At 33.5% G+C, this 14,242-nt stretch overlaps 4 protein-coding genes across 4 annotated transcripts; 1 reads left to right on the top strand and 3 right to left on the bottom strand.

Moving 5' to 3' along the window:
* Positions 1-353: 353 nt before the first annotated feature.
* Positions 354-3,680, top strand: HELRODRAFT_171687 (hypothetical protein; the record flags this gene model as incomplete). Its single annotated transcript, XM_009018386.1, has 4 exons — positions 354-1,245; positions 1,302-2,052; positions 2,821-2,902; positions 3,042-3,680. 4 exons carry the CDS (start codon positions 354-356, stop codon positions 3,678-3,680), a joined length of 2,364 nt encoding a protein of 787 aa, XP_009016634.1.
* A 208-nt stretch (positions 3,681-3,888) lies between these two features.
* On the bottom strand, positions 3,889-7,248 carry HELRODRAFT_171686 (hypothetical protein; the record flags this gene model as incomplete). The annotated part of the gene is made up of 2 exons (XM_009018385.1): positions 3,889-4,500; positions 5,605-7,248. 2 exons carry the CDS (start codon positions 7,246-7,248, stop codon positions 3,889-3,891), a joined length of 2,256 nt encoding a protein of 751 aa, XP_009016633.1.
* Positions 7,249-7,915: 667 nt separating this feature from the next.
* Positions 7,916-10,437, bottom strand: HELRODRAFT_171685 (hypothetical protein; the record flags this gene model as incomplete). The annotated part of the gene is made up of 4 exons (XM_009018384.1): positions 7,916-8,659; positions 8,997-9,052; positions 9,182-9,343; positions 10,320-10,437. The coding sequence occupies 4 exons, from the start codon at positions 10,435-10,437 to the stop codon at positions 7,916-7,918; spliced, it is 1,080 nt and encodes a 359-aa protein (XP_009016632.1).
* Positions 10,405-12,461, bottom strand: HELRODRAFT_138776 (hypothetical protein; the record flags this gene model as incomplete). The annotated part of the gene is made up of 2 exons (XM_009018383.1): positions 10,405-10,440; positions 12,336-12,461. Coding segments are annotated over 2 exons (162 nt in total), but the record flags the coding sequence as incomplete, so codon positions are not given.
* Positions 12,462-14,242: the final 1,781 nt, after the last annotated feature.

Below are 14,242 nucleotides of genomic sequence, written 5' to 3'. Positions count from 1 at the left end.
TGCACACACACAGATATATATACATATATATATATATATATATATATATATATATATATATATATATATATATATATATATACATTTAATGTTTCATATAAATATTTGTTTATTTATTAATTTCACCCAAGCTAAATATTTTCTTGTCAATTTTCTGTGAATTATTATTATATATATATTTACATTTTACGGGATGTAGTCTAGTCGAAATTCAAAAGCCGGAATTTACCATATTGTGATATTAACATGAATAATCATTTGAAAATGGCAAATATTTTTGTTATTTGAATCTTTTTTACGTCATTGATGTTTACGATTCGGTCGAAGCATTTTGTCCGATTTTATTCGCGATGATGGACGTTCGCTTGAAGTCGATGTCGCCGCTGCTTCTGTTCTTCATCACTTCAACGCATAAAATGGTTTTCTCTCAGTCTGTGTTCGGTATAAGACCGAACAGCGTACTGGTTATAGAGAACGCCACCTCAGTGACGTTGACGTGTTCACTTAGGAAGAGGGGTGTCATCGCATGGATCTATGATTACTCAACCATCCTTTTTAAAACTACCCGAGAAAAATTTCCCGGGGCTAGTTCACATTTGACCGTTTCTGAACGAAACCAAAATTCTTTGCGTATTGAAGACCTTTATATAGAGAGGATTACTAAACAGAAAACAGGTACTTACACTTGCAAAGAAACTGCCAGCAGTGAAGAAACAAATGCCAAAGTGTTCACTGTTACTCCACCACGCTGTGAAATGAAGTCTTCGTCTCAAGTTGATTGTATAGCGTCTTATTCGCACGGTGTTATTGCTTCGTATAGTTTTGAATGCGGCGGTAAAGCACGAGAAGCTGTGTCCAAGGTAACTAGCGAAACACACAGTAATTTTATAAATGGGACAACGAGGCGCAACAAACACGAGCTTCTTTTGCCCATCGAGAATACAAACTCATCTTCGTGCGTTCTCAATTTTACGACCTCCTTGAGTGACAATACAATCGTCTTCATAATAAAGTCTATCGATCTAATTCAATTCAATGTTTCAGATCATTCATCTGTTAAAATCGGTGACTGTGTTGAATGCCTAATAGGCATGTTAAAAGATACAGCAGAGTTCAAAATGACAGTTCGTGTAAAAGATGTTGAAACAAAATCATCCACTTCACATGTGATCTGCTTGAGCGATATCGCAGAAGTTGATGTACAGTGCGAAGCAAAAAACATATTTAGTCCGGTGCCGCTGACAGGTATCGCCAGAAACATACGCGTAGTGGAAAAGTTAGATATAAAATTTTGCAATTAGATCACGGCGTGGAAAGGTGTTATGAAAAATACCTACAATTTCTTAATGGCTCAGCAAAAGTGGGAGACCAAGATTTAGAAGAAATATGCCAGAATAGAGAAAGAATGAATGATTGTGTAGGTCATTTAATGCCATGTTTACAACATCCTATGATTTTTGAATTTAATCGATCATTGGAGCTACTGTGTAACAATCGGACTGAAGCAGTTCATTATTTAAATTTCCCAAAAAATCCCAAGTGTGTCGAAAACTTTTATTATTTAACACCGTTAGATTTAATTTATGTCGATAACGTATCGTCCGCCAAAAAAGATGAAACTTTTAGCTTGGTATTGGATTATTTTTCAACGCACGTTGAAGAGATCTGTCTTCAAAACAATATGTCGTTATATTCTTCAAACAATTTTTCGCATTGGTTGAGCAGCTTTTCTCAACATTTTGCCCCAGCACCGACGTGGTACATGTCCTTTTATAACGAGAGCATCGAAAAAATTATTCCACTCAAGAATTGCTCCGATGAAAGAATTGATTCATCTGTACGAAAGAAATGCTCTCTCGTTGAGATGTGCATGAAAATACTTTTGAAAACATTGAAAGATGTATATTATAATATTCTTGTTGTTGAAAATAAACAAGAATTTGTTAACGAAACATGTGGAACTATGTATAACAACCGATCATTATGCTTACAACTTTTCAATGATGACGGAAACAAATTTATGAAGTATCAAAAGATTGCTTACCGCTTGTTGTTGGTATGTTTAATTTCAAACTTCTTAACTCCAAACATTTATAATCACATATTTTCACCCGATTGACTAACACCACATTTGAAATTTTTAACAATGACATTGTGTTGCAATCTGTGGCGAACGATTTCCCTATCAAATTTTATGATTTAAACTTCAATAAGATGTTTTCAACGTAGTGTAAATAAGAAGTTTTCGCATACGAGCAAGAGTACACGTTCTGTGGAGCGGAATGTAAAATTAACAAGTATCACAAACATTGATGCATGTGGCGATATGTAAAATTTAATTTGAGTCATGCATTTTGTAACAAATTTTCAACTCTGCTTAAAAAGTTTTTCACAACAAACACAATTAAGAATTCAGAAATTAAAACGGCGAATTATTGTTAGAAACATAAAAAAAATATTTTTTCACTGAACGTAGAATTAAATTTTACTCTATGAGATGCACAAAGAGTTTAATTGTTTAATTTTATTCTTCTGTTAAGAACGTCGATGCCGACGTAACATTCCGGGAGGTCAATTTATTGAGGGGGTGTAATTTTTTCAATTGTATTCAAATTTACTTTACTTAGGCAGAGCAAGAAGAGCTAGAAGGTCATTACAGCTTTTATCTGTCAGCCTGAACGGAAAAAATTAAAATTGTAAGCGAAAAGATTAAAACAAAAATTGAACAAAAATATAAAGGAAACAAAGGATTGCAAAATGTGTAATCTGCTCGTACAAAGATTTTTCAATAATTGCACTTTTTTCACAAAATACTAAAAGGCGAGACTGTAGATTTGACCACCCACTTGATGAAAGCTTACAAGCCTCCTTGAGAAAGCTTACAATTTTATCTGATAAAAATGTTAGGATACATTACAATTTAACCTAACAAAAACTTCTGTCACTTTTTTGTGAGCGTTAAAAAATTATGTAACGCTTTTATAAATCTACAAAATTTGTTTTTATGTAATTAAACTGGTTATTTCTTTTATTTGCTTCAGATGCTGGAGATAGTTTGCGACCGATTTTGGGAAGAATATGTTGAAAACTTGGAATGCTTGAAGGGAGAAAAATTTGAAAGTAGATTTCAAAACGTCGGTAAATGCTCAGAGACGTACTTCAACAGCATTCGTAACATTACGAATGCTTTTGATGTAGATGATTCACTAACAGACAAATTTAACGCATCACCTGCAGAATTTTTTACTGATATGATTACAAAAAGAAATTCATCATCTGTCTATTTCAATCATGCAGACCAAATGAATACTTCCATATCGGGATTAAACTTGACAGCTAGCGGTAGGGATTTGTATGAATACAATGAGAATTTAAATTTGAGCAAAAAAGAGAACAAAATTAAACAAAATGAAAGTTTGTCAGGTTTAAATAAAGAAAAAACTGGCAATGAACTCAATAGTTTAAAAAAATTGGATAATCTCAATGTTACTAACATTTCTCTTGCAAGCCAAACTAAATTATGCAGCTACGCGGTAGAATTTTTGAACTGTATAGAAAAAAGTTTGACAAAATTATGTGGAGTAGAAATTGGGAAAATGCAAAGGTTAATTTCAAGATTGATCATCGCAGACGATTTCAAAGATTTTTTTTGCGTTTCTGTTTTTAACTATTTTATATGAAGGCATGAACAATAATTAATTTTTAGAAATTTATAAAATAACGCAGACTTATTCAAATGTTGTTAAAACTTTTCTTTACGACATTTTCGAGTTCACTGTTTAATTTTAAATTTTATTAGTGTTTGATTATATTAAGCTGTTAGTCATTAACAAATATTTTAATAATTTGTTAGTTTTTCAACGCAGTGGATGCAAATTGTTGAAAAGTTTAAAAATAAATTATTACAAACATAATAGCAACGTATATCGAGAACTTTGAGTGTTTCAATCGAATTGATTCACTAATTTTCATTAAATAGTTGGAGCGGTGAGAGAAGGCGTAATAGCAATGAAATTTTTCAAAAGCCTTTGCCATCAACAGCCTGATGAGAATTCTTTGCAGGAGAGCAGCGTCCTTATCGCAAACCACTTCCACGTGATGCTGAATGCAGTCCAAATATTTCAAGGCAGTGTAGCATAGCTCAACTTCTTCCTCCATTGTTAAGTTGGTCAAACGTTCGGCGTCTCTTCTGTCATATATTTGATTGTAGACCTTTCGTAAATTTTCTGAACAATTCAAGAAGGATGTAAAATTGACATTTCCAAAAAGTTTATTGTAACATGACTTGTGGTACTCTTCATAAGAAACTCGATAATCAGCGCATAGCAGCCGATAAAATACTGTTGTTGGAATGACCAGAGCCTTTACTACCGGACAACAATGTGTGAAAACCTGTTTAACGCATTCTTCAATGAATGATTGTGATTTTTTGCATACTGATTTTTCAAGCAGTTCCGTGTTTTCTATATATATCACGCCCAAATTAATCAATGATAAGAGCTGCCAAAATGTTTATTTAAATTTACAATGTAAATTTTATTTATAGAATAAAATAAAACCTATTATTTTTAAAATGACTGAATGATTGGGAAAGACTAATACTACTACATTAAAATTTATTGAAGCGTTGAAGTCGGCCAAGGTTTGTAGGAGTCTGAGCCAGAATTTTTTATAAAGCGTTATAAAAATTCAGGCCTGGTTTGTGCCCTTATGCCGGAATGTGCGTGTGCCATTCAGACGGCTGTGCAAGCATAAAACCCTTTCTAAGCCAATTCTGATTTTTATTAAATTTAGCCTGAACTGAACGGCCTTTACAGACAAGTGGAAAAAGAATGTGTGTGTGTGTGTGTGTGTGTGTGTGTGTGTGTGTGTGTGTGTGTGTGTGTGTGTGTGTGTAGAGAGGGGGAGGGGGGATTTATGTTGTGATAACGATTCGGATTCGTAACCCTAAGTGTTTTTTATGTTTCAATGTTTTCTGATAATTTTATTATCTGCCAATAAAGCTTTGATTCTTATTCAACAGTCTGTTTTTATCCTATTTTATTAGATGTTTAATGTTGTTTGCAACTTTCGGTAAGTGTTATTACCATCACAATACCGCTTATATTGAAAAAATAATAAAGACAATAATTTATTCACTCTTTACGAAGACAGAAGATGTGGGAGAACGTGCATATTTTTAGTGCTATTCTGAAATTTGCCAACTGTGACATTTGCACCCTTGCTTCTGTCCAGCAAAAAATATAGCCGTTAACAATAAACATTGCACAATAATACAAAAATTTATGTTTAAAACAAAAATTTAGAATAACTAAATATGCAATGTTTATATCAAGAAAATGAATCACATCAACTGATTTCAAAGGTTTTAAAAGGATGCTCTATTTTGTCAAAGTTTACTGGCGTTTGCTTGTTTAAATTGTAAAGCACAAGTTGAAAAAATGTTTGGGAGTCGGAGGTTATGAGTCAAATTTATAAAAAATTCAGTTTGAGTTTGTTACATGGGTTTAATTTGAGTTCAATTTACAGTTATGTTGTAAACGTCAGTATTGAGTTAAGTTTTAAATATCCATTATCTATAAACAGTTAATGTAAACAGTTTACCTCGTCAAACATAAAATAGCATTCTTCATTGTGTTTACAAGCCTGCTGCCTCGTTTCATCTAAATTTTCAATTTCACAAGTGTTTTTTTCTGTGAAGAGTCGTTTATAGAAGTTTGTTCCTTCAGATTTATTTTCTCTTTGCATTGTAAGCCTTGAAAAAAAGTTATAATGCCAGTTTCCAGAATCCTCGTTTCCGTAGACTTTTGCAGCTACGGTGGTGCAATACAAATTTATCTGACCTCTCAACTTTGAGCACATGTTTAAAAAAATAACTGCCAAGGATGGCGGGTTTTCTTGTAGCAGCTCTGCTTTGTAAATGAATCTTTCGGGATCTGTAACGTAGCTGACAAGTCCAAGTTGTTGGGGGTAAATACCGTTGCATTGCCAATCTAATGGAATGCCATAAAAGTAAGGCCGATGAACTAGGTAATTGTTAGAACAAAGATATCTCAATGCTTGAAAGTAATGAAGGTAAATGCTGCTCATCATACATGGCACAATTTTTCTGACGCAAATTGATATGTTATGCAAAATTTCGTTGCAAAGTACGTGATAGCGATGAGGTGTCATGATCAAAAAATCAGCGTTATCGTCGATATCGTAGATAAACTTTTCAAAGCAATCGTGAATGTTATGAATCATGCAGTTAGAAACAGGATAGGTCTTGTGGACTTTGATATCCTCAATCGTGATATAAACTGGCTCTAAATTAAGATTATTCTTAGCGAAACACGTCATTTTCACGGTTTGATTGAACCTGTTAATATAGACAACGTCTCCTTTTATGTATTCTTTGTCGTTAACTATGATTCCAAAATCAACGGGCAGATTACTGAACGCCAAACACTGAACTGGCTCGTTAACAACCAGGTTGTAATGATCGGTTATGTTGAACTGTATGTGAGCGAGGTAGTTGTAACTCTTTGAATATCGCATCGGTGTTTTATCCAAGTCCTTCGCCCATGTAGGCGGCGATAAATACGCATCTGAAAAGGTTATGTTGCACTGAAACTTATAAGTCCCTCCAAATCTTTTCTCTAATTCAGCTTTAGTCTTTACAACATTGACAGTGATTGTTTTATTAGTTCCTGGGATGTTGATCATGGGACTACTTAATTCCGTGCCGATGTCGACGTTATCGCGATTGCACGTCCATGCAGCTTCAATTTTTATAAGATCTGAGTGCATGAATTTACAAGCATACGTTGTGGCAACGTGATTATGTGTGGACTTGCACGACATAAATTTTACAACGGTCAATATGCAGCTTGCAAACAATCGTGTTTTTACATTATAACAAGTGAAAACACCGAAATCATAGATCCTTACATCTGCTAGGGTCAAACTAAAAACCCATCGATTCACCTTTCTGCGCCGAGTGATTTCGAGGCGTGATCCGAAGGGCGTGTTCTTGAAGTCTTGCTCGTGGATAGTGACGTCGATGCCACTCTCGCCGATCTGATAGTACCAAATGATCCCGTGGCCGGGGTATTCGGTCGAGCAGTGGATGGTCATGTTGCTACCCACCTCTACGACCTGATTTTGGGGAAGTTGACCCTCAGCCGTTGATAAAGACGTTGTAACTATTTTAATCACGAGGAACACTCTTAAATGGAGGTCATGTATCAAGTGTATGATCGCCATTCCACATTAACGATTATTTTAAAAGAAAATAAGTTTTCACAATGTAGTAAGTCGAATATGAAGCAATTATTTTCAAATTCGATTGAATTTAAAAACTATACGTTATTTTGTTTATCGATTCTATGGTAAACTATGACGTTTCAATGACGAAAGTGCTGCGAGTTAAAATGTCCTTACACTACATTTTTTAAGAAAAAAGAGAGAAATTTTTCTGAAAATAAAAACTAATTCAAGAATGTTTAAATTCTGATTTATTACGTTACCCAGTGCATTTCCATGCCCTAATAACATGTTGCTATTTAGTTAGGAACATGTGACGTGTGGAGTAACAGTTATAAAAAGAAGTAAAATGATGCATATGAATAGATACAATATATAAATATAACACACACCTATAATAACAATTTGTTATTAGATAGATAGATATATTCAAATATTTATTCTTGCATATAATGAAAAACGGGCGGGTTTTGGAAGGAATGTCCAAATAAAACGAAAATAAAATAATTGAAAATATTTTAACAAAAGTTCAGAACTTAACAAATATCAAAATAAACACATTTAATATCAATACTTCGGAGCGAAAAAAAAAACAAAATCAACAATAGTTGTGGCAATTAATTGATCAACAAAATTAAATTTTACTAGACTTTAAAATATGTCAAGTTCAAGTTCCACTAAATTTTATTAAAAAATTATTAGACTCAAGACTAGGGCGACTCTGTGGTGAACCGGATTGAACACAACCTAGCGTGTTCAAGTTATCCCTCTTATTCCAATTTTTACTCCAAAACGAATGTTGGAATCCATGCAAAGTATGCTGGAAGGGCAGAAAAGCAGGAAGATTGTGATAGGCATGATTGAAAATGTATGGATTCATGATTCGCTGGCCGGTTAGATTGTTGAACTGTGGCGTCATATTAAAATGCTGCAATCTTTGCACGGCTCTGCTTATTTCATTACTCTTCTCGTGCGTCAGAAAGTAGTTCTGTTCGTATTGGCAATCATTTGAAATGGACCCTGCTTTGCTGTTAGATGTCAAGTTTCTGATTGAAAAAGGGGAACTGTTGATATTGTCGACTTCTTCAGTTTTTGATTTTAAATTTTCAGTTGTTTCATCAGATGTGAGCTCCACTCCTACCTTATCGTCTTTCTTCGAAGCAAAACTTGCTGCACATCTGTGCATGTTGTTTCGAGGTTTTTCATGATTGTGGGGTGTAATTGGTTTGAATGCACGCAAAGTGAAAGGGTTGAATGAATATATGGGGGACGATAGAGGAAATGACGTCGATGATGACGAGGGCGATGATGTCAGTTTCGATTTTTTATTTGAAAGATTTTCTTCCGACACTGAAGACGATATGAGATCATTCTTCACCGACTCGTTATCCTTCAAATTGCTTCTCCTCTCCTGTTGAATATATGCAAATATTATTCAGAAACAAATTTGTTAAACACGATGTTTCGTTTTTAAACAGAATGTTGAATGTCAAACAACACTCACAAAACAGTTAAATTTACCAACAATATTACATTACATTAAACAGTCAAAAAATAAAAATCTTATGTTATTTTACTTTTGATATTTGAGGCGAGCGTCAAGCCTATTTACTAAGTAAGCTCATAAATTAAAATTTTTATATTAATAGATATAAACAAATAAATAAATGGAAATTAGTGCATATAATTAATTATTTTTGAGACTGGTACTCATCTGATGTTGAAAGATTAATTAAACCGAAACATACCTGATCTACGGCTGTACATGATTCCTGATTGACCAACGAACTTAGTTCCAAAGCCACTTTTATGTATTAATAAAAAAGACTTTTTTGAAATTTTTGAAAAATATAATTAAATTGATAGGGTTATTCTGCTATGAAAAAAATTAATCAATGGCTGACAACGGTGAGTGGAAGAATTAAAAAGGAACCTTTTTTTATACTATTCATGGCAATTTTCGGATCGTTGTTGTAGAAGTTTAAAATGATGAGAGCCAGAGCACTGATGTGACTGCTCGTTCTTTCCTCCTCCTCTTGCACACAGTTTGTGAGGGCGGGCATCTCCATGTCAACATCCGAATTCGATTTGCTGTCTGTTTGCATTAAAAAAATTTAATATATCTGAACAAGAAGAAGTTGTAAAGAATGGAGAAAACAGGAAGATAAGGGGATGCGCCGGCCATGAAAAAAGGAAACACTCACTATCTGTAACGTTGTTTCGCGTCGCAATTCAATTTTTTCTAAATTAAACAATAAAAAATCTATTGGAGAGTAGCAGGACATTAAACGGGAATATAATCCATTATCGAACCATCCAGAGCAAAAACGTACAATATTTTCAAGTGCAATCCTTGATACAACTAACGTTTTACGGCTTTCATATTAAAATAATCAAGTAAAATGATGTGGAAATAATAATGAAGAATACGCAATAAAAGAAAATGTTGTAGACTTGAGAAAAACACTCCCAACAAAAATTTCTCGATTTATCACAGGTTGCAAATTAATTCATAAAATTTGAAATAAAATTGTGTCCCTCGCAACATACCTAAAAAAATCAATCAATCCATTATTCTATTTTCGCTAATACGACAAAATGATGCTGCTGAAATAATTTCTCCAACAAACGTTGGAAAATTAAAATATCCATTGTTTTAAGAACTTTTTAAAATTTAAATAGAAACACTTTTTGTTCTGCAACTTTTAAGCTACAACTTAGGCAGATTGTTTTTGTGCTTCAAATTATTATTAATATCAATCTTTTTGTTTTAAGTCATCATTAATGAAATTCAAAAAGTAAAGCAACTTGTAAGCCAGCAAGCAATTAAACAATATTACGATAGCCACCAGAACATATTTCCGTTAAATTTTGCAAAAAGTAAAATAAATTCCATAGATGTCATATTAAACATCAACTGGTAGATTAGAGCGATTTCTTCATTCAATAGCGTTCAGTGCAATGGACTATAAAGAAAATATAAAATGCATTTAACATTATTGGATTGTTATTGAAATGGTGAAGTGATGAATGTATCGGAAGAAGCACAATGGTTGGAATAGCCTGCTCACCGTTGAAACTAGGAGACTCCATTGAAGAATCTCTTTTAACTTTTTGTGACTCGAGCATTTCCTTCATTTTTAACTTGTCCAACTCCTGCCTCCTTCTCAGAGCCACATTCTTCGCCATCACCTGAAATCCATCATTCCACTTATTTTTAAAAACATTTTACATTCATATTTTGTTAAACATTAGTGGTTCTTCATTAAAGTAAATTTGTGCATATTAACTTATCGGCTCATGTTTGCCACCCTTCAATGCGTCGTAACAAATGGACTTGTGTCTCGATAGCAACACTCAAGTCGATTGAAGACACTTATTATTGAAATCATTTTTTATGAAGCTTTTACTAACGTAAATTAAACATTGAATATATAGTCAAAAAAACAACTTTACGTATTGCATGACGATTAAGAGAAATATGAATTGAAAAATACAAATTCAAATTGCATTTAAGGTTAGGTTTAATAATGTTAGCATGAAAAAATCATGAAATCAAAAACTGAACCATCAATTTCATGTACTTTTAATGAACAACACAAGTCAAAATAGCTGCAGATCTGAAAGGCCATTGTTGGCAGTGTTGTTATGAAAGGTCAGTGAAACTCAGTTTTTACACAGGAAATTCAACATTTTTTCAAATTTTGGATTCCCGTTAACGTTGTCTAGATTCGCCACTGAGTCAAAACATTTGCTTTCTGTCAAAATTTACCATTCACCCGGCGATGCAAAACCACTTCACCACACCTTGATAATCAGCGTGTGACATGATCTTACAAATTATGAAACGTAAGCAATGTGAACATGAAACATTATTGCATTAATATAATTATCATTTATTATCAACTACAACTCGTATAATTATTACTGGTTAACCATTATTTTTATCTCATTAATAATTGCCAAATGCTGGTGAGTGATAGATAAATTTTATTACATAAGCACCTAACAACATTCATTATCATGCCATTAAAAAATGCTAGCAAAAATTTGTCATAAATCACATTTTCTACTTATTTTTTAACATTTTTCTTACAAAAAATGCAAAATAGTTTAAAACCAAATTTTAAAAAAAATTAAATTTAACTTAGATGAATATAACACCAATACTAAACCATAGTAAGCACCATTCGTATTACCATCATTTTATATTAATCATATTATCTTCTGCATCCTTCTAATTATCCTCATCAGCGTAATTTATTCATCATCATCATTACTATTATTATTATATAATTACCACCATGTCATCATTATAATTGCCACCATCATCATCATACCATTGCTGTTAACGTCACCATTATTTCATCGTCACCACCACTATCATCACCATTTCATTTTTATCATCATTGTCATTTCATCAACATCTTCATCCTCATCATTATCAGCCTACCTATCATCAAAACCATTTTTCTTTTTCAATTTAATTTAATTTAATTTCAGCAACTTAACTAACAGATATATTATGATATATTATATATAAAGTATAATATATACAGATATTTTATGTTTTTCTTTATCATTTGAAATAACTTAATAAAAAAAGGCACCGCTGGCATTCAGATCTGTACAGTGCTGCCCAACAAATGAGCAGCTAACTGCAACAAGTCACGATCACGCTGAGTTTCAAATGGGTGACCCTGACCAACCTATCTACAATCCAAACACCCAACCAATTAATCATCCCTCCAACCAACCAGCCTGCGATCTAATTTTTCTGCAACTGGCTAATTAAATAATCAATTAATCAATTAACTAACTAACTAACTAACTAACTAACTAACTAACTAACTAACTAACTAACTAACTAACTAACTAACTAACTAACTAACTAACTAACTAACTAACTAATAAATGATTCAACCAATCAACTAGGCTACTAAAAAACCCTCCGACCAACCAACCAACTAATTAACCAGCCAATAGCATGCCATCCAACTAACTAATCAATCAAACAATCAACCAGCCATCCAACCAACCAACCGACTGACCAACCAACCGACCAGCCAGCCAGCCAATACACAAACCTTCTGTCTCATTCTGACCAGCTGGCACTGACCACAGTTACAGTTCCTGTAGGGACAGTAAGCCTTGTGACCCTTCAAAGTCGTCTGCACGCCGTGATTCCTGCAGTGAGCACATCTTGGGTTGCGAGTTGTTGTTGATGTTGATGATGTTGAAGATGATAATGCTGTTGATGATGATGATGATGTCAATGATGATGACGTTGATAATGTTGACGATGATTTGTTGTTGTTGCTGTTGTTGTTGACATTTTTGTTATCATCTCGAAAATTAAATTTGAATGCTTGCTGTTGATGTTGCTGTTGTTGATGTTGTTGAAGTTGCAAATGGGTAAGCTGGTGTTGTTGTTGATGTGGTTGTTGATGTTGTTGATGCTTGTTTTGGTAGTTAATAATGTTGTCCTTTGATTCCATGGCTTTCAAATTGAATCATTATTCAAAAGAACCTTGAAATTTAAAAATATTTTATGTGCATGTAAAGCATGAGCAATGTCAGTCAGTAGAAAACCCGAGAAGACTAAAAGAATGGTTATGCAAACGTTACGAAGAAAAAATCGCTTAAAATTTGTATCGGTCATGAATATTTAAAAGAAGAAGACGTAGATGAATAAGAAAGCGTTGATCAAACGTACATAATTGAGATAGTGCTGTTAGATAGTATAAAATTAAATGAACGTGTTTAAAAATGTGGATTATTTGATTATGCAGAACTGAGGAAAAGCGGAAGACCTTAACTTACTCTGGAGGATGGAAGTTACTTGAAACGTGAGAGTATCAGACCTACATACAACCAGAGATGGCTGAAAATGGAAACAATGGAAGAGACGCATTAAAGTGTGCGAACAAGTGGTAAGAAAGCCAACTTTCAGTACTCGGGCTATCACTGACAGAATCTCAATGAGAGCCTAGGTTTAGTCACCTGGCCCTGGACGTGCGCTTTTAAACGTTTGTGATGATGGTAATGGTGATGATATTTGAGCGACGCCATTTTATTACCAATAACTTTTTTGTTTCGCTCAGCATGCCTTCTCATTAATTTGCAAATTTTGAATGAAGAAAACGCAACAGACATTAATAATGTGTGTAAAATTGCAAACTAGATAAAATAAACTTTCTAAGGAGAAGAAAAATCATCTGAATTTCAACCAGATGCCTGGTTCTGTGTTGCAGAGGTTGGATTTAAATGCAGCGAAATCTCCACCTATCATACGCAAAGTCAGTGATGCGTTGACTTACTTGAATTCGCAATAACGCTGTAGGTTCGCGTGCGTGGTTGGTGCGTCCAAGAAAACAAACACTATTACAGTTAAAATTCTACATTCGTCGCAATTAATGCTAAAAATTATTCAATGTTGTTGCTGTTACATTATCAACGTCACAAACGCAATTAACGTTGAAGAATAACAAACGTTACAGACAAATTAGGGTTCATTACAGGGAGTGAATTGCAGAATTTAAAAATAATTACTAGCTGAAAATATTTTAATAGATGTTGAATTTTTAATAAACCGTGCAAATTGTTTAATTTAGTTTTAAATGATGTGAGTTCAAATAAATTGTCGAATTAATAAAAAAATAACGATAAGAACATCGGGCAATTCATAACAATTAATATCACACGATTCTCATGCTCTCGTTTGCCTTTTTTTTACACCGCTCGTAAGTTTTGTTTGTTTTGGTGATCATGACGATGATTATGATGACGACGATGATAAAGTTGAAGATGACGATGATAAAGATGGAGTTGATAACGGTTAGCTGATATGATGTATTGATCAATCAAACAATCGATCAATTTTTAAAGCGCCCTTTCCGCGACGCTCAACAGCGCTCCTCAAGAAATTTTTCAAACAGATGGGTCTTGAAATCCGTTCTGAACTTCGCAAGTGATGGAGAAGTAGTCAGAAAAG

This window comes from Helobdella robusta, assembly GCF_000326865.2.
Source record: "Helobdella robusta unplaced genomic scaffold HELROscaffold_21, whole genome shotgun sequence".
Taxonomy (NCBI): domain Eukaryota; kingdom Metazoa; phylum Annelida; class Clitellata; order Rhynchobdellida; family Glossiphoniidae; genus Helobdella; species Helobdella robusta.
The sequence above is the reverse complement of the archived record's forward strand: the minus strand, read 5'-3'. Positions and strand labels throughout refer to the sequence as shown.